This window comes from Lethenteron reissneri, chromosome 27 (assembly GCF_015708825.2).
Source record: "Lethenteron reissneri isolate LAM-NWPU_2019-01 chromosome 27, ASM1570882v1, whole genome shotgun sequence".
NCBI lineage: Eukaryota > Metazoa > Chordata > Hyperoartia > Petromyzontiformes > Petromyzontidae > Lethenteron > Lethenteron reissneri.
Genome location: NC_083805.1, coordinates 1467127 through 1491161, shown reverse-complemented (window position 1 = coordinate 1491161; position 24035 = coordinate 1467127). Strand labels below are relative to the sequence as shown.

General features: G+C 54.5%; 1 protein-coding gene across 1 annotated transcript in view; it reads left to right on the top strand.

The window, feature by feature from the left end:
* GALNT9 (polypeptide N-acetylgalactosaminyltransferase 9) overlaps positions 1-18909 on the top strand; it is a 35840-nt gene extending 16931 nt beyond the window's left edge. Inside the window, exons 8-13 of the mRNA XM_061561024.1 lie at positions 451-568; positions 5099-5284; positions 6584-6721; positions 8923-9018; positions 15823-15990; positions 16429-18909. Of these exons, the coding sequence (XP_061417008.1) occupies positions 451-568; positions 5099-5284; positions 6584-6721; positions 8923-9018; positions 15823-15990; positions 16429-16551 (829 nt within the window). The 3' untranslated portion in view covers positions 16552-18909. The remainder of the gene's footprint in view (positions 1-450; positions 569-5098; positions 5285-6583; positions 6722-8922; positions 9019-15822; positions 15991-16428) is intronic.
* The last annotated feature ends 5126 nt before the right edge of the window (positions 18910-24035 follow it).

Below are 24035 nucleotides of genomic sequence, written 5' to 3'. Positions count from 1 at the left end.
CCAGAGAATGCCTTTTCCTTGTTAAAGGTTTAATTTTGATGTTTTAACATCTTAACGCAAATATTCCATTACCAGAAAGGGTAAAACCTATTCTTATATTTTGATGCTGGCAAGGGAGGTCCCATGATGAAAGGGCAAATCAAGTTGAACGAGTTGTGTCCCGAAATACAGAAGCATGTCGGAAGGCTCCCGGATCTAAATGTCAGATGTGTTCAAGCTTTGTCTCGCATCCTCAACGTTTGAGATTGCCCGCAGGAACATTTACGCTCGCTCGCAATCTTTTTTTCTTAATGCCGGAGGAATCCGATGAGCTATGAAGATCTTTTTCAAAGAATGTCCACAAGGACATCCGTGACCGTCCTCCAACATTCATGAGCACATCAAGTCAAACTAGAGTTCTCCCCATTTGCGCCCCCGTGTCCCCACGTCCCCCCCCCCCTTCCCGCCCAGGACCCCCGCGATGATCGGCTGCTCGTTCGTCGTTCACCGCGAGTACTTTGGAGAGATTGGGCTCTTCGACCCGGGCATGGACGTCTACGGCGGAGAGAACGTGGAGCTGGGATTCAGGGTGAGTGCCAGCGCCGGCCCTCGGCTTGGGGCCCTGGCCGCGTTGGGGCCCAGCACTACCACAGGTCCCCTTTGCTCCCCCCACCCCCCAAAGTTCACTCTGTTCATTCACGGCAAATCACTGTCACGATGCTCCCCACCGCACACAGCGGCTCTGCTGCCCTCCCCCATCCAAGACGAGCCGGAGCACGTGCCCCGACCGCACGGGTACCACGTCGGTTGTGCTCGGTGGTGCGGCCATCGAGTGTGGTGGTGCAGGTGGTCGACCGGTGTGGTGTGCAGACATCGCCACTGGGGAGACAAAGGCGGCTGGGTTGTGGTGCTGGCCACCCAACCCCTCGTGTGTCGTGCCGGCCTTCATAGGTGCTCGCTAACAGCACTTGCCCCATCTACAAGTACTTTATTGAGCCCTTTAGATAATCCACTGCTGGATGAGGGCCTCCATTACCGCGGCGGGAGCGAGGTTTGAGTTAAATGGTAGAGTGAGTGAGTGGGTAGGTGGGTGAGTGAGTAGGTGGGCGAGTGAGTGCGTGGGTAGGTGGTGAGTGAGTGGGTAGGTGGGTGAGTGAGTGGGTAGGTGGGTGAGTGAGTGGGTAGGTGGGTGAGTGGTTGGGTAGGTGGGTGAGTGAGTGAGTGGGTAGGTGGGTGAGTGAGTGGGTAGGTGGGTGAGTGAGTGAGTGGGTAGGTGAGTGAGTGAGTAGGTGGGCGAGTGAGTGCGTGGGTAGGTGGTGAGTGAGTGGGTAGGTGGGTGAGTGAGTGGGTAGGTGGGTGAGTGAGTGGGTAGGTGGGTGAGTGGTTGGGTAGGTGGGTGAGTGAGTGAGTGGGTAGGTGGTTGAGTGAGTGGGTAGGTGGGTGAGTGAGTGGATAGGTGGGTGAGTGAGTGAGTAGGTGAGTAGTTGGGTAGGTGGGTGAGTGAGTGGGTAGGTGGGTGAGTGAGTGGGTAGGTGGTGGAGTGAGTGGGTAGGTGGGTGAGTGAGTGGGTAAGTGAGTGGTTGGGTAGGTGGTGGAGTGAGTGGGTAGGTGGGTGAGTGAGTGGGTAAGTGAGTGGTTGGGTAGGTGGGTGAGTGAGTGAGTGGGTAGGTGGGTGAGTGAGTGGGTAGGTAGGTGAGTGAGTGGGGAGCTTTGTATTTGGTGGAGGCAACGCAACTGCGCCAGAGCCCACGGGGCCGAAGAGGCGCAGGCGCCAGGCGAGGAAGTGGAGGGCCAGGGGGGGGGGGGGGTGACCGAGAAGGCGACACACTTAAAGGAAGTCGACCTAAGGGAGGCCCAGGACCGATTCAGACGAATCGTCACTGGTGTTGGCCGTGAGCTGGGGAATCGACTCGGGACAAGCTCTGGTCGCCGGGTTCGTAGCGCAGTGCGCTAACCGCTGCGCCACAGCTCCCCACATATGCGCAAACACAGACGTGCAGGGCTACACCTTGACGTGCTTCTGTGCAGATCGCATGCTGCGAGTGCTGCTCTGCCCACGACTTCTCAGAAGGGCCCCGCAATGTGCTGCACGTGGGAAGCAGCCGGAGAACCGGGAGAAACCTCACCACCAATAGCGGGGAACGCTCGGGTTCCAGAACCCACTTGCTGTACTGCCCGCCTCCTGGCCACGTCACGGTCCAGCGCCGGGAGGGACTTCCACAAATCTCTTGGCGATCCAAACCAAACCAAACCCGTTCGCGCGATCCTCACGTGAAACTCCCCGTGATCGCGCGTGCGCAGCAACAGCAGAAAACAACACGGACAATCATCATAAATACTGCGCTCACAACAATCGATTCTCAAATCGATGTTCGACTGGAGCGACGTTGGCCGGGAGCGCCGTGGTTAACGGCGGAGCGGAGCCGCGCGCCCCGGAGGAGGAGTCGCGGAGCCGTGCGGACGCGCGCTCAATTACAAGCGGGCCGACCGATTTACTGCGGAGGGAGAGACAGCGCCCCCCTCCCCCCCATAGCCCCCCCTTCCCCCCATTGCCCCCCCTTCCCCCCATAGCCCGCCACCCCTTAGCCCCCCTTCTCTCCATTGCCCCTCCCCCCGTCATCCCCTCCCCTAGCCCTCCAACCACCCATACTCCATCCTGCTCCAATCTCCTACCCTCCGGCACCCCCCTACCTTTCCTCCATCCTCCACCACCCCCCTCCTTCCCTACCGATCGCCTCCCCCCTCTCCTCCACCACCCCCCTCCTTCCCCTGTACCCCCCCTCCCTCTCCCCAACTAGCCCCGGCCCCCACCCCGTCCACACGCACGCAGATTCTCTGGCCCAAACCAGAATTAATTATCTCCCAAATATTGATCGCACATTTGTTGGATCTTTTTTGTTGAATTTCTCAAAATCCTCCTCGTGCGGCGGAGGTGGAAATGAGCTTCCAGCGAGACCCCGAGACCACGGCCGCACACGCAGATTCTGCGTGCGTAGTAATCGTCGTCGTCATCGGCACTTTATCACAGAATACGAAAAACTCACACTCGTCAATTAGCACTGCCCACACAAATATAACACAGGCGGCGTTTCAGGCAATCACCCTTCTTCATGGCCATGTCGCTCTTACGAAGAAGGATCAGTGTGCGCGTACGCAACTACCACGTGACTTAAGGGGCCATTGCCCGAAACGTAGCCGATTATAACAACCACCGCCATTCGCCACTAAGTGGCGGTGACGTCACCACGGCGCTTGTGCCAGGTTAGGTGCACCTTAAGGCCACACACACACTCACAGTGTTACTACTGACGAACACGTTGAGAGTTTGTTGCTGTTGTTGTTGTCGTCTGTGCTTGTGCACCACTGCCAACGCAGCAGCAGCAGCATCAGCAGCAGCCGCAGCATCACCAACATCGCAAACCCGAGTGGCGCGAGTTCACCCTGTGGACCCTCGCCGCACAAATGTTGACGTTTCTCCCTGCGGGTGGCGGCACAAACGCAGGCGTCCAACAACCACCACCCCCGACGAGACGTGGGGGGTGATGAGGCGAAGTGGCATCGAGAGTGACAGACAACGCGGCTCGGTTATTTTCCTTACAGCCTCTAACACTGTTGGGGCAAGTGCTGTGAGCGAGTAGCACCGATGCAGACCGGAGCCGCACACGAGTGGGTAGACGGCCAGCACCATGCCCGGCCGCCTTTGTCTCCCTTGCGGCGACGTTTAACACCGGCGCACCCAGGACCCGTTCAGATAATCGTCGCCAATTTAAGGCCGTGAGCGGGAATCGAACTCGGGGTCGGCCCGGGGTCGCAGCATAGTGCGTTAACCGCCGCGCCACCGCTCCACCCACACGCGCGCGCGTGTGGGCAAAACTGACAGCACCATCACCACGACCCCACCGCGACCCCACCGCGACCCCACCACGATCCCAAGAGGGACAAAGTCATGCGTCCGACAACGCCGCCGCCGCAACCACCACCAACGCGGTGGGATTTCGCTCTCGTGAAACGGGGTGGGAGAATGATTTCCCATCCCAATTACCCAATTACAGCCCTCATTGGGTCGGAAACGCGGCGACCTTGTAAAGCCCGCTTTCCTCATGACACCACTGATTTGCCCGAGTCTTTAACGAGAGTTAAACGTACTCACGAAATCGCGGGACTGCCCCAGTATTGACTCAAAGGCGAACAACATTTTACACTTGCGCAGATTACCGTAGCCGATAATGATGATGGCGTGGGGAGCGGCGGCGCAGCGGTCAAAGCAAACCGTGGCGTGGACCCTCTGCCACCCGAGTTCGATTCCTGATTGCGATGTGCGGGACACGTGGGGGCCGAGCAGGACGGAGGGCGGCGGCTTTACCGAGACCGGCATTGGAGAGGCGGCCTCAGAGGTGGCCGGCAAGGGGAAGGCCTCTTAAGGCAGGACAAATGCAGGGCGCTTCAAAGCAATGTTTGAACACTTCTGAGAATTTGCAACAATACCACGAGAAATATGCTGCCTCAGGGCTCTGGAGAAGATTCCAGGCGTGTGTTGACAATGATGGCGAACAAGTGGAGACTCTTTAACTTGTTGAAGCTAGCAACTTACATTTGTTATCATTCTACAGTGTATCATTCATTACAATCGACAGTCCCATGTAAGTCTTAAACATGTTTTGAAGCACCCTGTATTTCCTTAGAGAACGCATCTGGCCCCATGGCCTTGTGGTCTCTGTGGCTGTCTTGGGGTCATTTCAGCAGCATTCGTGCAAACTTTGGAAATCGGTCCAGAGTTTCACGTGTCCAGAATCAACGCTGTTCAAATTATGCACCCCACCCCCGCCCCCCCCAAAAGGCCGCGGGGGCCCCGATGGGTTTGTGCAAGAGACACTTTACTCAATTATACGGAGAAACAGACACGTGAAGCGGACCGTCTGCTCTATCAATGTCGACAATTAATATTCCACCCAACGACGCCAAACGATTACTTTGTGTTGAAGCCAGAGGCGAGGCGGGGGGGGGGGGGGTGAAGACTGAGAGCGCATCTTGGAAATCTTATTAACTCGAGACTTCAAGAAGACGATGATGATGACGATGTCGCTGCGTGGTCCTCCCCCTGGGCGTGTGCGTGGCGCAGGTGTGGCAGTGCGGAGGCAGCATGGAGGTGCTGCCGTGCTCTCGCGTGGCGCACATCGAGAGGCGCAGCAAGCCGTACGTGCGCGACCTCGAGTTCTACATGAAGCGCAACGCGCTCCGAGCCGCCGAGGTGTGGATGGACGAGTTCAAGAGCCACGTGTACATGGCCTGGAACATCCCCATGAGCGTGAGTCGCTCAAACAGAGACCCGCAGGGGAGGGGCAACGTCAATTATCTCCGTTGGCTCTTCACGGGCCGTGGCGGCGGTGGTGGTAGCGATGCTGCTGGTGCTGCTGCTGCACGTGGTCGACTCTAACCCAGCACTGGAGAGGCAGCGGCAGCAGCAGCAGCGACGTGGGTTGGCGGATCACCGCACTGATGTCGTCAAACTCCCTTCCCCCGCTCGAGGCGTGGGGCCTTCTCCAAGCGCTCCGGTTTCACCCCGCACTCATAATTAATGTGGCAGCATCCTCCTGCACAACAGTCACACGACTCACTGTGGCGTTCCTGGATAAATGAGTAATGAGCAACACAAATATATCACGATAAATTATAGCTCTTCGCAAGGGTGGCCTGGGCTACATCGAGTAATTTTCAAGTCACGATCGTAACTGCAGTCCAACATTGCATGCTCCGCTTCACATCGGTTTGTGGGAGTGCATGAGAGGAACGTCGGGGGCTTACATCGTGGTCTCTGTGTCCGTCACGGGGTCAGCGTCTCTTCGTGTCGTCTCACCGGCCCCCAATACCCCCTCCACCACGCCCTTCCCCTCATTTGCATAGACCCCCCCCCCCCACGGTGAGCACGTCACGTGCGCCCCCCACCCTCGGCACGTGCCTCCATCACGCTCCGCCACGTGGTCGCCGTTGAGGGATTTTGTTGTTGTTGCCGCAGTCGCGTTTGGCTGCGAGCGTCTTCCCGCAACGATGAGGATAAAATAAACAACAACAACAAACACCAGCGGCGGCAGCAGCGGTGCGCGAGTGGGAGGCGCGGCACCGCCATGACGTCACTGAACTCCTCGTCCTGCACGGCCCGTCCCGCTGTGCGCATGCCCCCCACATGCCCCCCACATGCATCCCTCTCCTGCGCCTTTCGCTCTCTCCGTCTCTTAACCCCTTCCTGCACCGCGCTCTCATCTGGCTCACTCCGTGCCTCCCTCTCTGGCTCTCTTCCTACCTTCCACCGTGCCACCCGCCCATCTCTTTCCCGGATTCTTGCCCTCCCCGACCTCCCTGCGACCCTCTCTGCCTCCCTCTCCTCCACCTATCAATTAGCCTGCTCACTGCCACCCTCTTCTCCTCTCGATTTCCCCAGCCGCTCTCCCACCCCATCTCTCTCGAAACATCCTCGCCTCTCTCACCCTCTCCCACCCTCCCACCCTCTCCCCCTGGCTCTCTCCAACCCTCTGTCCCACCCTTCTCACTTGCCTCCCCCTCCCTGTGCCTTCCCCTCCTCCGCTACCCCCCCCCCCCCCCACATCAGAACCCCGGCATTGACATCGGCGACATCACGGAGCGAGTGGCCCTGCGTGAGCGGCTCCAATGCAAGAGTTTCGAGTGGTACCTGGACAACGTGTACCCCGAGATGCGGCGCTACAACAACACGCTCGCCTACGGCGAGGTGCGTGCCCACCACCGCCCACCCATACCTCGCCTTCGATGGTCTACATTTTATAATACTGGGGTGCGCTTCAAAAATAAATGTTGACACTTCAGAGAAATTGCAACAATACCACAAAAAGTGTTGTGCTTCCGGGCTCTGGAGACCACCTGGAGAAGATTTCGGGCGTCCGTTGACAATGATGGCGAACAAGTGGAGACTCTGACTTTTTGAAGCTTATTAACATTACATTTGTTATCATGTTACAGTGTATTCGTGATTTTTCCATTAAAAACGATAGTCCCATATAAGTGTTAACATTTTTTAAAAGAGTTATCCCAATTGCGCTATCGCCCTCGTCGGCGTCGCCAGTCGCGGCGCAAATACAAGTCAAGCCGCTTTACTCGCCGCACGCGCCGGATGATGGCGACACGCGTCCCACGCGACGCAGAGAGCGCCGAATCAAATTGAGATGCAAAATAACAAAGACGACGTCGCGCCTACTACCACCTGCCCACACTTGTCTCTCCACGTAAAACGAAACTCAAATTACACATCTAATCGGCCACACGGCCTTCTGGGAGTTATTTGTATTTCAACAGCATTGCTTTAATAAAAGCAAACACCGGACCCGTTGCAACTTTCAGTGTCTCATCAGCAGAGTAATGATTATTTCGCGGTACAAATGAAGATAGAGGTCTTTGTGTGTGTGTGTATGTGTGCACGCGGGTCCCAAGTGACGTAGAGGGCCGGTTAAAATTAATTGGATTGCAGTGGGAGTGTCACACGAGCGCCACGGGTGGGAACTGCTCAAAGTCAATTTAAACTATTTTCTGATTAACAAACCTTCTCAAACCTGTGGGGGCATGGCAGCCCGGGACACGCCGCAGCTGATGCGTGCGTGGCCCTCAAGAGGAGAGCCGCTCGATTTCTGGATTGGAAGTGGCATGAGCATCATGGCCGAACGTCAAGAACGACGAAGGGAGTGGCGGTCAAGGAATGGGACGAGTCCGAGAGGACGCCCATCGCGGAGATGGAGCGAGAATAACAATTGAGACTTGTAGCGCGCCGCACAGGATTCGCGCGCTCTCGAAGCGGGGAAGGCAGCAGCCACTCAGTGTGCCGGCATCAACTCCCCTCCCCCCCCCAGCTCTGAAGTCCTCTATATATGAAGGTGTTTTCAGCCAATTAACAAGTATTTTTACCAGTGGGAGGAAACCGGAGTACCCGGAGAAAAATCTACATGTGCGAAGGTCCAACACTGTATCCCATACAGATGGAAACAGATGGAGATTAGTCCGCACTTTGCCGCACAGTCTTCTCTCGGCAAGCCAGGGTATGCACAGGAAGATTGTGGGGGTCACACAATGTTTGTGTGATCCACCAACTAACATTTAACAAATAACTTAATGTGCAGTGGCTAAGGTCGATTGTTACGTTGCAGGATTAGGGGAGATGGCAGCAGCTTGGATGAGGCCTTCATACCAGCAGTGGATTCGTTTTAAAACTCTTCACTGCCGCGATCGTTCAAAACTCCCACGTCAATGACCGCGTCCATCATCATTCACAGGACGCTTCGCTCCGACGCGCGACAAACCCCCGACATGGGGCCGGCTCGATATCCCACGCAGGACCAGGCACGATCAAAACACGGGAGATCAGACGGAGCAATTTCCTCGCCAAATACCAGCAGGGAATTCATTCCATTTCATTGCCAAAGTAAAATCACAACTTCATTGATTGACTAATTGAGCCGCGACTGAGGTATAAAAAAAACTTGGCAGGATCCCTCCCGAAGTAAAAGTCTTGAGACTCGTGTTTTCCTGGTTAACGCGACTCAACCTTAAACGGCTCAAAACATCTTAATATGTAGAGGACTGCAGAGATTGGGGCAGAGGGGGGTTTGGAGCCCCTTTATCATTGCCTGGCTGCTGCTGCTGCTGCCTTCCATGCTCGTCCGTGGTTCTTCCTGGCACCTCCGAGTCGTCCGCGGATCCCTACGCAGCGGCGCCCCGCTACAAGTCGACAAAGTAATTCTCAAACGAGCATAAATAGATTTAGTGCAGTCACGGCGTGGCTTGTTAAACTTTGTACGTATGTATGTAGAACTTCTTTCGCACCGTACGTAGCGAACCGTACTTTGGTATAGTATGTCAAACAATTTCGGTCTGGAATTCAGATTTTTTTTTGGTTTTAAAAAGGGGTTGCCGTCCCGTGTGCAGATGAGGAACAGCAAAGCGAACAACTTCTGCCTGGACCAGGGACCCCCGGAGAACAACACGGCCATCGTGTACCCGTGCCACGGGTGGACGCCGCAGGTGGGGCAACCACGGCAGGCGACGAGTCGCCACGCTCGGCCTCGCTGTGACACCGCACCACGACACGCCTCGCCACGCCTCACAGATGCCACGCAATGGCGCACCTGGGCAAGCCACACCGTGGCGCACGCCACGCCACACCAACACGACACACCGCAACCACGCCAGGGTACACCGCGCCAGGGTACACTGCACCACGACATCACCGTACCACGAAATCACCGCACAAAGTCTCAATCTTGGGTCACGAGGGCTCGCGCATCCCCGCCGCCCATCGTCAAGCAGGACGCGGGCAAGGTGGTGGCGGTGTGAGTGGTAGGCAGCACAGCCGGCGGTTGCAAAATATATGGGGGGGAGGGGGAGTCGGGGGCACGAACATGATTTCCAACGCCACTGCTTCGAGCAGAATTTCTCAACTCCACTCCATGCGACCCCCCCCCCCATGACGGTCCAACATTTAATGACTCCCAATCTCATCTCACCCTCCTAACTCTCCCCTCTCGTATCACTCCACTCCCCTCCACGCACTTTCCTCCCTCTCATCTCACTCTACTCCCCTCCACGCACTCTCCTGCCTCTCCCCTCTCATCTCACCCGACCCACCTCCAACAGCCAAGGCAAATCTGTCGAGGCCCCCGGTCAACCTTCTCTCAGTGGGCGTCGCTCAACCTCCTCTGCCGCCCCCACGGTCGGGAACTCCCTTCCCCCAGCCACCCGTGCTGTCGACTCCCTGTCCCATGGTCCAACCCAGGCTCCGGAGTGGCCTCTTCTCCTCTGCCGAGTGACCGACTGCCTCTCTCTCTATAATCGCAAGCGCAGTTTCTGTACGGCACCTTGAGCTGCTGCCACATCCACGTTCTATCGTTGTGTTACTCCTCTAAGGATGCATTAGGCAGCGCGTGAGACCGGCACGCTTTGCCAAATAGGGACTCGTCAGTGAGTCGCGACCACACCACCAGCCGATAACGACGGATACGCGCAGTCCGGCGCGTATACCGTAGCATGCAATGCACTCCGTGGTACTCAATGTGTACCGAGCGTAGACGTAATGCGCCCACATTTGTGCCAATTTGCATATCTAAATTGGGCGCACATTTGAGAAATGGGTCAGGTGATATTGCCTCTTAAGGCCGCATTCAATTAATGGGAAACTCTACGCCAAAGTAAGTTTTAATTGGCAATTATCCATAACTGGCGTGCACAAATTAGCCTGGCGGCCCAAGTTGAAGCGCAAGAACCGAGGCGGGCATGCCGCCGCATTCCGCGCGAATTGCCGACCGCGTTGATGTCCCAGCCATGCGAGCAGCGACATTGGCGAGAAATTCACGCACGCGCGCACGCACACGCGCGATAATAATAATAACAATATTCTACAGCCCATTGCCATTCCATTTCTGTATGTATGTACGTTGATTATTTTGCTACCGTACGTAGCCAACCGTGCCTCCCCATACAAAGACAAAGATCCACCATGTAGCCTTCACAGACGCTCGGGGCAAGTGGTGTTAGCGAGCACCTATGAAGGCCGGAACAGCACGCAAGGGTGTGGGTGGCCAGCACCACGCCAGCCTGCCTTTATCTCCCCAGTGCCGATGTTTTCAAATCACACCAGGTACTAATTTGAGGCCGAGTCGACCTAGGGGAGGCCCAGGACCGGTTCAGATAATCGTCACCGGTGTTGGCCGTGAGCGGGAATCGAACCCGGGTCGCCGGGTTCGTAGCGCATTGCACTAAGCGCTACACTACCGCTCCCCATGCACATACACATATGTATGTACACACACGTCCAATGCTTTTGTCAATGCACTGCTGGATTAGGAGCTTCTCCACACCGTGTGGGTCGTGGGGGTCAATTGATCGCAATATTGGTCAGCGCGAGCTGGAAAAGCCGGGGAAGCAGAGACGTGCGAGCAGAGTACAGTACAACGATTGGTTTTAATGGATATTTCTTCATTGCCCTCAGCTATAACCGATAACGACCAATCTTATGCACGCTCGTGCAATTCCCAGGAGGTGGAATTGAGCCTAATCAACTGCAAAACCAATCGCAATATGCCAAGGCCCTTCCTCAGAGTGAGCGGCGACCGCTACACTTGAAACACCCGGTTTGAGCGCAGGTGGCTTGTAACCTGGATCCGAAGCGAGGTTCTCCAGCTGTACCAACTCAGCGCTGCCGAGCGCGAGAGTCTGGCTCCTGCCGCTGCCCAGTGACAGTCCCGTTACCGCACCTGCCACGCGTCCCGTTTAACGCGGCCATCCATTGGCACGGCCAGCGTCACTGGGCAGGTGAGTTAGCCCGACACGTTGACGGGTGACACGGGCCAGCGACGGTGCCAGGGATACCGTGGCTGCATTGTCCACCAGAGCGACCGAGACGTTAGCCAGTCAGGGCTGAGGAACTTCTTCACCTGACTCCGAGGTCGGATCGGACTTTCGACCACCTTCGGCGGGCAACCATTACATGGACACGAGAGGCCCTTGCAGTGACAAGAGGTGGCCGATCACGAGGGTGTCGTTGCCTCGCGAAAGATGGCCCCCTCTGGAATCCATTGAGTGCAGCTCAGATGCTTGGGAGAACAGATAAAACATCGTTTGCGGGCCGCGTCGAAGTGGTTAAGCCTCACGCCCCCCCCACCCCCGTGCCCGCGTAGAATGAGGTCGAGGGCTGTACCCGGCCTGTGGGCCTCGCGTGCCTCGCGCCCGGCCTAGACACACCAGAGGCCCCGAGCTCGACGCCGTGTCCCACAGGCCCAGCCGCTTGGCACGGGGGAACCCGTGGCACAGAGGCCGCACATCCCAAACGGAGGACCGCACAGCGAGCGGACCACGGGCATGCGCAGTGCATCCCGACAGCTGTGGCAGAGGCGCCCGAGTGGCACAGATGTGGAGCGGTAGCAATGTCGCTAACAATGTTCACGACAATGCCGGGGGGGGGGGGGGGGGCAGAAGCAAACAACGGCGCAGCCCTCGGCCCACGCAGACGAAGCTCCCTCCGCATGAGCGAAGCGCAGCCTGGCCGCGTCCCGCGAGCAGAGGTCGCGGCGAGAGCGTGGTGTGCGTGCGTTCAGCGGTGAACGAGTGCGTGTGCGACCTCAAGAGCAAGAACGATGAGAATGTCGGCTGCATGCAGTGCGAAATAAGTTCAACATACATAAATAAGAGAGTGCTTGCAGAGCGTGAATGAGAGCGAGTGTGTGCGAGTGAGAGTGTGGTGTGAGTGACAGAGTGGTGCATACAGAGTGGTGTGTGTGTGAGAGCGAACGCGAGCATGCCAGCCATTATATGGAGTGGTAGTGTAGTAGCGACCAACACCAGTGCTGAATGTCTGAACCAGTCTTGGGCCTCCCCTAGGTCGACTCGGCCTCAAATGAGTACCTGGTGCGATGTGTTCCGCTAGGGAGACAAAGGCGGCCGGGCGTGGTGCTGGCCACCCACCCCATCGTGTTTCATCCCAGCCTTCATAGGTGCTCGCAACAAGCGGTTGCCGCAACAGTCTATTACGCCTATACGGGGGATCTTTGTCTTTGAGCTATTGTCAGAGAGTGGTGCATGTGGAACGTGAGACAGCAAGTGTGAGAGTGTGAGAGTGAGCGAGCCCCATCTGGCTCTGTAGCGTTGAGCGCTCCGACATTGCCACCCGCTCGTGACGTCACCGCCGTCGCCTCCGTGATTAAGGCAATTGCCACTCGTCAAGCGCAAATTGACTTTAGGCAATTAGAGCGATGATACATTCACAGAACCTAGAACGCACGTCCCGACAATCGCGTCCCATTACCCCCGCTAATGGGGCCTGCGCAACAACAGAGCGCCGATTTCATTAGGAACCAGAGATTTCGCCTCCTCCTACTCTCCCTTCCTCCTCTTCCTCCTTCCAAGTACTCCCAGCGATCCCAAGTCTCGACACATTCTCACAATTGTCAAGCCTATTGCGGGGAGAGAGAAAAATAGCAAAACTCGCAAATGTGCGTTCTCCTTTGCCTACTGGTGTAGCTGTCGGGCGTGCCATCATTGGACCTCCGATGAGCACGTCTGGCTACGTACGGTGTGAAAGAAGTTCAACGTACGTACGTGCAGGCATTGCAACTGCACCGGTGGCCGCGGGCCGGATTGGCCCAGCTGCTGAGGGTGGGGGTCATTTAATTCCTTAAATCACGGTCCATGCCAATGACGGACGTCACTGACAACCACCACCACCCCCACCACGACCGCGACGAAGCGAGAGCCGCCCCCGCCTCCCCGTGCCCCCCTGGGGGCTGACGAGCGCCCGGGCGACGGCGCTCGTCGTCGCGAGGCCGCGGGCGCCGTACTCCCTGGCTCGGAGCCAGGCTCGGAGCCAGGCTCGGAGCCAGGCTCGGAGCCAGGCTCGGAGCCAGGCTCGGAGCCAGGCTCGGAGCCAGGCTCGGAGCCAGGCTCGGAGCCAGGCTCGGAGCCAGGCTCGGAGCCAGGCTCGGAGCCAGGCTCGGAGCCAGGCTCGGAGCCAGGCTCGGAGCCAGGCTGCGCGCTCCGCTGAGCCTGCAGCCCGGCCCGCTCCTTGTGATGGAGCAGAGACGGGGACGACGCGATTCGGAGTTAGGGATTTGGGGGCGGGTGTACTCCGAAATAGGATTAGGATTCCCTAAACAGGGTTTGGGGAAGGGCATTGTCAATATCACCACCACCACCAACCACCACCACCACCAACAACCACCGCCACCCATAAACCACCGCCACTGTCACCAACCATCACCATCACCCAGCACTACGCCAGGGTCGGATTGGAATCTTGGCAGACGTGCGACCGCGACTAACGGCGCAGACCATTCACACCCAGAGGCACAGGGGCCAAACAGCATCGAGGCCTCTGGTTATATAAAACACACAACACCCACGATTTAAGGAATAATGATGTAAATTTCACACCGTAGGCTTTCGGGACCAATATCATTCGTCGTATTGAAGGGTTTTTTGGGTTAGACCGCGTAAATGTGTCGCTAACCCACCACCACCCGACACGGCCAATTAGTGAGGTTTGTCACGTAAACAAGGAAATTGCACCTGGTAGGCCCACAGTGATGACGTTACCGTACTCTGTTTAAGACCAGGAAACAGGAAGACTTCTTCACAATTATGGCAAAATCGCCTGATGAAGCTGGTTGTAAAAACGTCGTACTCTAATTGTACACGTTGTGCGTCTATTCTTCGACACACCGGTGTGCTCAAGTAGTAACTAATTTCACGTTTTATTTACGTTATAGCCCTTACTAATTGGCCGCGTCGGGTGGGTTAACGACACATTAATATTTACTTCATCTAACACAATTGTATTTATTTATTATAAATAATAATGTCACCAAAATATGAACCGTGGACTTCGACAAAGTAAACGGAATAAAAGATCACGAGCGGGCAGCCAAGCGTGGAGGGGTGGAACGCTCGAAATTTCCGCGAGAGGCATGGGGAGAGACCCGCGGGCCAGAGAGAAGGACGACACCGCAGGTTAGAGACGACGTCCCGTGACCGGTAAGCACATTCGGTGGGCTCGGGGCAGGACACGCCGCCTGGAGGAACGATGGGCGAAGCTACGGAAGGGGCGCCACGGAGACGAGATGTTAACCGCCTCGCCTGGTATGCAGGAGGTCGTGGGTTCGATCCCGACCCTGACTCCTGGCTCCTCCGGTTTTTCCCTCCACATTTAGAATCAACGTGCGTTTAGAGGATTTGGCTGCTATAAATGTCCACGTGATAAGCCACTTCGTTGAGCTATCATTTGGGGCCTTACCTGGCAAAAAAAAAAAAATGTACGGTTGAGTTTTAAGGACACAATGCCGAGAGGATGTCCCGCCACACGGCATTACATCAGATCGCGGGCAGGCGGTTCGTTTGCAGAGAAGGCGATGGCTCGACAAGGCATTCATCCAACAGCGAATAGATCGTGACCGACGATACATTTTAACAACAACAGCAACAAACAACCGTTGCGGCACGCAATGTTCGGGTCGCGTGCGTGGAGTCTCGGGGTTCTCGGTGGGGGTTGTCTCTTTGTGCCGATTAATCCGCGAATGCGCCGCCGAGTGAGAGTGGCTCAGCCGGATTTTTCTCTCCGTGGCACAAAACGGCGTCTCGACCTCAGCAGATTAAGAAGTGCGCGGTGGCGAGGAGGGGATGGGAGGGGGGTGGGCGAGAGGGGGGTGGGGGGAGGAGGATTGGAGTTGGGGGAAAGCGCTGGAGCCGAGTGTGGAGTTGGGCCTCAGCCAATTCAGTCACTGGCCCCGTCCAGCCAGCCACCGTCACCACCGTTAATGTGAACATCGCCAACAAATAAAACCAACCTTCCATCACCATTACTGCAAACATCATCATGCACTATTCACCCACTACCACCACCACCACAGTAAACATCACCACCAACTCGCCCATACCAACCGCACACCGTTTAAACACTTTTACCGCATCGCGATTTTCAACGCTAAATCATGTCACTTCACCAACAGTGGCGGGGAAGCAAAATGGACGCAATTCATGCTTTGACAATGAATTCAATAACCGGCAGCGTACCACAGGACTTAGACGGAGATCCGAGACAACACGTCGACTTGGATAGCTACAGACTTACACAGCGGCATCGCTAGCGCGTGTGTGCAGGAGGTGCACCGCACCGTGCCTTTTAGAGGTGTGACCGAAGTGGCCCAGACCCCCAGGGCTCTGAAGAAATGGGGGAGGGGGCAATTGGAAAGGAGGCCCCTTTTTATCCCCTGCACCGGGGGCCCCACGCCGACCACGCGTGCGTGCGTGCGTGCGTGCGTTGCCTTTGACCTGCGCCCGCAGCTGGTGCGCTTCACGGCGGATGGGCGTCTCCAGGTGGGGGCGACGGGCTCCACCACGCAGGTGCCCGACACGCGCTGCCTGCAGGACGACGGGTCCACGCGCCGCCCGCGCCTGCTGCCCTGCCGGGGGCCCGGGCCCGACACGCGCGACAACTGGGAGTTCACGCAGGTGCGTGTGTGTGTGTGCGCGCGTCTTTGTCTTCCTAATGTATGTGGGGAGCGCTGGTGTCGTGGTCAGCGCGCTGCGCTTCGAACCCAACGACCCGAATTCGATTCCCGTTCATGGCTAACACCAGCGATGATTTTTTTTAAACAATCTTGGACATCTCCTAGGTCGACTCAGCCTCTACTGGACATCTGTGAAAAAGACTTCATATCTCATCGGATTCCTCCAGCATAAATATTCTGATTCTGAAATTAGTAGACGGTGAAGTGTGGTTTTGGCCACCCACCCCCTTGCGTGCCATGTCGGCATTCACACATCCACTCCAACACCCACGTGACAAACTACACAACTACCCCGAGCCTGGCTCGTTTTCAGATCACGTCCTTCCAGGTGACATCAATTCTGACATTGAAAACACTGTAACAACATCTGCCCCTACAGAACGGACCCGTGGTAAACCGCAAGACCCGGCGCTGTCTCGAGGTGGAGTCCACGCCCAGCGGCCTGGAGCTCGTCATGCACGTGTGCTCGGGCCAACAGTGGAACATTCGCAACCTTCTGTGAGTGCGGATCACGGGACTGGGGACTCCTGTGAGCGAGCGTCGTGAGATTCAATCACCCGGTGAAACGGCCCTCCTTGTGGTTGAGAGGGTTGTGGAAACGTTCAAAGCGGTGGGCAGCGCATGGCAGATTATCAGCATTCTGCAAGAGAGAGAGGTTTAGAAAGTCAAGAGGAGAGAGCGAGGATTTCTGAGCCGCAACCACCTGAGAGAGAGGAGAGTGACGGGAACGGTCACTGTGGTGGACAGAGTGAGGGGGAGCGCTCCGTCCCCCCCTCCCTTGGGAGGGAGTGAGCAAGCCGCGGTGAGCTCACGGTGAGAGTGGAATTCCGAGAATTGACCCTCTGAGAGAGTGCGAGGGGATGGCTCACGGAAGAGGAACGACGCCCGACGCTGTGCCCCCCTCCCCCCCCCGCAAGAATCCTCGCTCACAAAAGTCCGCCCCAACTTTTGCGCGCACAGTATATCTTTTTTTGCCAAATGTAACTTTGGAAACGCCTTAAAAGTCGACTCAGAAAAGCAAGTGCATGAACGACAATACTTTTACAGGTAGGTGTTTAAATTAAATGTACGTGTACGTCCGTCTTCGGCGTTTGACTTATAGCGGCCATCTCGGTGTTTTTAATTTCTAACGGCAGCTCCTCGTGCCCGACGTCGAACCAGCTGTACGGCGCTGCCAATGTAACCCAGCCGAGGAAGAGGCTCGTGATTTTGTTTTGTAGGAGACAGCGTGTGGGGGGGGGGGGGGGTTAAGGTTACGTGTCTCATCACGGCTGTTTCGTGGTCACTTTCGGGAAAGACAATCCGTCCCGTAGGAATGGGCAGCGCACTTTTGCCACAAGAACCCGACCCCCACTGCAACTCCTGCCCCCCCCCCCCTACCGCCGCCACCACATTCACATCACCACCTCTGAATGATCAACATCAGAACAACAACGACAACAACAATTCCACCCACCACCACAGTTAAGATTTAATTCACATCGCACCCCTCACGATGAAGTGCTTCACGAGCCCCTGAGTGCTGCGTAATGTGTTCAAGGAAGGAAGAAAAAAAGGTTAATGATGAAACAAAAAATTGCCAAGGCCAGTTTACGAGATCCATTTTGTAGAACATTAGCGGGAATCTCAAGAGTCGCTTGCCGAGGGAGCGAGAGTTAACGTCACCACATTTAAATAATTAATATATAATTATAAAAAATGTATTCGTCCCCACGAGGGGCTGAAAAGAGCTGCCAGACACACCGATACGATGCGTGCAAAGTGTCACATGCAGCAGCATTGTGTGGTATACAATGCATGACCCTCTTGTCACGTTGGTGTGTGGTGTTAATACAAGGGTGTGTTTCACCAACAACAAATTAAAGTAACTCACAAGTCCATCGCACTAATTGGCCTTCCAGACAAACATTTCCCAGCAGCGGTTGACAAGCAGCAGGAAAATTCTGGACTGGCTTCCCGATCCTCGTCCCATTTTAAACAATTCGCCGCCGTTATCGGCAAAAAGCTCCTCGCTGAAGCCCACGGGGACGTGTGCAGCGCGGTTACAATTCCACGTCCTTGACACTGCTGATGAACTCTGGGAACTGCGGCCCCCTAAGGGGGGGCTGCAGCCCCTCGCGCCTGACCCCAGGGGGGGTCTCGTGCTCATCAACTCCGAAATCCCGACCTTGGGTCGTTAAGAGGCCTCCTGATGGATCAGCAGCCCGGCTGCCTCTCACAGCTCCCACACAGACACACAAAGACGGAGCCAACCCCAGCCAGAGCTACCAGACACTCGACAACCACCGTGAGACACAACATCGCCACTCGCTCGCCCGCCCAGACACACTTTGCTCACAGGCTGCAACGTGGCGGATGATGCCCCCTCCGCTTCACCGTGAGCGCAGCAGTTTCCTCACCTATTCGTCTAATCTCTTCCCTGCAAGTACAATATAATCATCTGAACCGTTTAGATTTAAAGCTTTCGTGACTGATTACGTTACAGTATAATTTCTTCACCGATCATAGTCTGATTGTTTCACGACAGTATCGCTTCATCTCTTCAGTTTAAGTACAGTCTTACCTTGTAAGTTCAGCATCAGGTATTCACCAAGTAGGGATTTCTTAAAGTACACTATCATTGCAAGTGCTGTAATGTCTTCACGAATTACAGTTATATTATTTGCATGTATGGTATCGTTACACTGCAAGTAGTACAGTATCATGTCTTCACTATGCTCGTGTCACGGCACACACACGAACACGACTACAGCATCATGATCATCATGGTGTTGTTAGAGGTTTGCCTTTCAGTGCCACAGCAGCAAATTGGGTTGAGAGCGATGGAGATGGGACAGGGGAAGTGTTCTGTTTTATTCATATCGAGAGGTTATACCTCTCCTGAAACAGAATCCTCGACGGGAATTACACGTGGATCAGCCTTCAGCACATCCCCCCCCCCATAGCCTTCAGCACACACGCTTGGGAGGCCATGCGCTGTGAGCGGGCAGCACCTAGGAAGGCCGGCACAGCACACGAGAAGAGAGAGGGGTGGGGGGTGGGTGGCCAGCACCACCGTCCAGACAGCTCTGCCCCGCCAGTGTTGTCGTTTTACACACCGCACCAGGTACTCATTGTAAGGCTGAGTAGACCTAGGGGAGGCGCAGGACCCGGTGCAGATAATTGCCACTGTTATTGGTCGTGAGCGAGAATTGAACTCGACGGGTTCCTAGCGCCGTGCGCCAAACCACTGCGCCACCGCTCCCCACTTACAAACACACGGACGGACAACAAGCATTGAGGCTGAGAAACTGATAAGCCATAAAGCCATGATTATTAAATAAATGTAGTGTAACCAATTAAAGTCGAAATATGTATGAGGTTGTTTTGGGTTAGATTGCGTAAATATGTGTGTGCCGTTAAACCCGCCACCACCCGCCACTTAGTAAGGGTTATCACGGAAACAGAATATGGCCAATTCGTCACGATTCCAGCACACCGCTGTGTTGGAGAGTAAACCCACAGCATTTACAATCCGAGCACGACATTTCGCCAAATATCCATATGCGAACCTCGTGTACAAACCACGAGGATGCATCAACCACAAAATCATTCACATATTCCATGGCCCATTATGACGTCGCGTCATTGATCCACGCAATTGGTCATGGGGCACTGTTTGGCCATACTTCACCACGCTGGTCAATGCGAGTTCGGGAAGGGAGGGGGGGCAGCCAGGACAGGTTTGAATACAGCTCGCCACTTAACCATAGACCCACACCCCCCGTGGCGTAGCAACGACGTTATCAGCTCAGGGGGGTGCGGCAATCGGTCAGTTGGGGCCCCCCAATATTTGATTTGTCTTGCACGGTCGCACCGAGGGTGTCGTCGTCATTATTATTATACATCGCGGCTCTTTCCTAGTACCTTCCCCCAATTCGCTCCGGAAGCAGGGCTCTGCTCCTCTTCACTGGATACGCGATGACAACAACAACAACATAGAGGCAAGCGTGCGGTGCGCAATTTGCGGCAGCCAAACGTTCCTCCCCTCATTAAGTTTTCATAAAAAAAAGTATTTGAAACCGCGTTTTAAATAAGTTTCTTGTTCTTTGACACTGTTGTTGAAAACAGATCTCGGGGGGCCCCAACTCGTGGTTTTGGCCAGCAGTGGTGGTGGGTGGGGGGCAAGGCACCCCCACGCTCGTGACACTGCTGCCAACCCCGTATGCCCACCATCGTCAGACGTGCTCTACCCACTGCTAGCTGAAGGCCTCCCTCCTCAAAGCCGTCGCCATCTCTCACGGCCAATGCGATGTAAACAATGTAAACGATCCATATAGCGAACGCGCACACGAGCCGATTACATCGCTCCATCTCTGCAGGAGACGTCCTCCACTTTTCTTCACGGTAAAAATGTATATCTCTAACCCGCGTATATTCTCTAATCCACGTGTTCGTCTTCCTGCGTGAGTGCAATTCCGAGCATGAACCTCTCCCCATGTTTTACCATCATGATCTACCCACTGCTAGATGAAGATGAATACGAGGTCTCTATCCTAAGCATTGTGCTCCAACCCCACGCGTCCCTCCATCTGTCTGGTGGTGTAATCCTGGACTTGGCAAACACAACTCACTACCCCCCCCACCACGAACCGTGGGGGTCACGCGGGCCCCCCAAATTCAAGCCCATAAAAAATGCACCCCAAGACCGACATCCCCACCCGGTGGAGATTGCACTGCCACTTCACACTGCGGTTAGCATTGCGGTACGCGAGATGTAATGATTACAGATGAATAATATATAGACCTAATGTATTATACATGAATGACGTGTTCGATCATTTAAAATTAGGTTGGTTGGGGAGAGGGGTGGTGAATGCGTGTGTATGTTTGCGTTTATGTATGTATGTTATGGGTGGAACCATGCATCAATTGCCATGTCCTACCGATTGTACGACGCTCCGGAAAGTAAGACGCACCCCATAACTCAAGCCCGATGTCCATTTGAAGTTACAGTAAACAAATCACACACACACACACTACCGACTTGTAAGACGCACTCGCAACTTAAGCTTTAAAATGCAGGGGGAAATGGTGCTTCTTACATTCTGAATATTGCCGTAAATTTTTAATCTTCAACTAATCGAATCGCGTGCATTGTGTTAATGAGGCGCTACAATACACCATACAGAGACTCCTCTACTTACGAACACCCGACTTACGAATTTCAAGAGATACAAACAAACCTGTCCGTATGTCCAGTTACCTGTTCAGATCGAGAGTCGCAAGTTCAACCACCGCACAATAGATGGCGGTGGTGGCACCTACATCTGTAGAACGTGAAGAACCAGTGGCATCTACAGAACATGAAGAACCAGTGGCATCTACAGAACATGAAGAACCAGTGGCATCTACAGAACATGAAGAACCAGTGGCATCTACAGAACATGAAGAACCAGTGGCATCTATATCTACAGAACATGAAGAACCAGTGGCATCTACATCTGCAGAACATGAAGAACCAGTGGCATCTGCAGAACGTGAAGAACCAGTGGCACCTACATCTACAGGAGATTATACAAATGTTAAAGCCATTCCCTGTGTTTAGTGTACAAGCCGTACAACATGTTTGGAATAGACAGGAGTAAAGTTGGACTCACGACCAAACCGACTTACAAACAGACCTCTGGAACCTAACTCGTTCGTAAGTAGAGGAGTCCCTGTAATGTAACTAAATTCTAGTATTTAATTGTATCTCGAGCATGGTACTGCTGTAATCATATAAATATAAACAAAAACTCACACTCGGCAATGACAGCATGGACCTAAAATGAAAAGAATATAAAATCCGGCGACGTTTCAGACAACTGCCCTTCATAGCACAGGGTCATTTCCCGAAACGTCGCCTATTATATGCTTCTAGTGTAGGGCAGTGTTATTGACGAGTGTGGCAATAAAAGGAAAAAATATAACGGGCGACGTGTCGGGCAATGACCCTGTGCTGTGAATTAGGTCCATTGCCTAAAACGTCTTTATATTTTGTTTCCGTTGAAGGCCCATGGTGTTATTGACAAATGTCGAGTTTTTGTTATCTGTGCACCATATGCCAACGCACCAGCAAACGTCTACAATTCCATAGTTCCACCCCTAAGTGTGCGTTGTGTAAATATCAAAGACACATCAGCAATTTAACATAATCATGAGAGTATATATATACACAAACATATATGGGATTGTGTGTGTAAAGCGTGCGACTTGAGAGTGGCTCTGGGAGTCGATCTGAGCACGTGCGTCTCTCTCCACGTGCGTCTCTCTCCACGTGCGTGCGCTGAACAAGAGGCCCGCACAGCTAACCCGCTCGTACATGTTCCATTTTAAGAGGGCTCACACAACTCACAACATACGGATGCATTTCGACATGTATATTTTGTGATATTACCTAAACATTGCTATGCTATACGCTCATGTTGCAGCCCCAAACCATCGGTTATTAAATCACGGCCATCATCATCAACAACAACAACAATCTTCATCATACTCTCCGGTTCTTTCCGTAAAGTCACGTAGATAGAAAAAAACGACGTTTCGGTCGCAAAACAAGCGTCCGTCTTCAGGTGTGAAATCATCATATTCTACTCGGGTCGATAAAATAAATACCTATTTGTGGAAATCCCACAAAGGTTGCCCGCACGGAGACACGTGGCTCACGCCAAGTACATGTGCATGCACTCTATAGCCCCCTTTGGTCATGAATCTACCGACTGGATGAGGGTCGTAAGTTGTTGTTTTTTGTACCACACTTAACCACCACGCTCGCTAGTGCCGAATGTGGGCAACAGACGACACAGTTCAGCAAAATAAAAATTTGCTGAACCGCGCCTCTACGTAGCGCCGCAGTAGCCTCCTATAACACCGTGTTATGCGTGGTGGTTGTGGGTGGTGGTGGTGGTGGCCCATCCAAGCACTGCGGCAGGCTCACGACTGGCTGAGCCTGCTCGTTCGGCTTCATCGACTTTTCGAAGTGAATCGACAAATAAAATTGTCACACGGATCTGTCTCTGTCGAGGAGGCTATTTCCCTTGGTGTTCTATCAGCAATATCAGCAGCAGCAGCATCAGCAGCAGCATCAGCGTCACGATGTTTGTTTTACCGTGCATCATTCCCTTCGGTAAAATAAATGAAATGCAACTAACAACTCTGCCAAGTCTGAATGATTGAAACGTGCACGCACAAAACACGTGCACCTGGCCCCGAAATCCACTGCTGGACGTCATGCTCGTCGTGGCAGGGGATCGAACTCAGGCTGCCACTCCCCGTGAGGACATGGGCTGTTGTCGTGTTGACAGCGAGCACCCATTCATCCCGGAGGAGGAGAGAGGCGTGACCGCAGCCCGGCCTGGCTGCCTTTGTCTTCCCGGACACGTACACACACTCACACGCACGCACGGCGTGCTGACGATGTTCCCACTCACGACGTTTGCAGGGGTTGGGGAAGCACGCGGGCACGGAGCTGCACCACGTGATCATCTCACTCGCTCTTGTGGCCACGTGGTCAACACCCACGTTTTACTTCACCACCACTACTACTACTACACTATTATTAATACTATACCACTACCTGTACTTTACACAGTACAGGGACTCCTCTATTTACGAACACTCGACTTACGAACTTTCAGAGATACGAACAAACCTGGTCCCGTATGTTATAGTTGCCTGTTCGGACCGAGAGTCGTTGGCTCAACCGCCATAAAATAGATGGCGTTGTTGGCATCTACATCTGGCAGAACGCGAAAAAACCAGTGGCATCTACATCTGCAGAACATGAAGAACCAGTGGCATTTACATCTGCAGAACGTGAAGAACCAGTGGCATCTACATCTGCAGAACGTGAAGAATCAGTGGCATCGACATCTGCAGAACGTGAAGAATCAGTGGCATCTACATCTGCAGAACGTGAAGAACCAGTGGCATCTACATCTGCAGAACGTGAAGAACCAAGTGGCA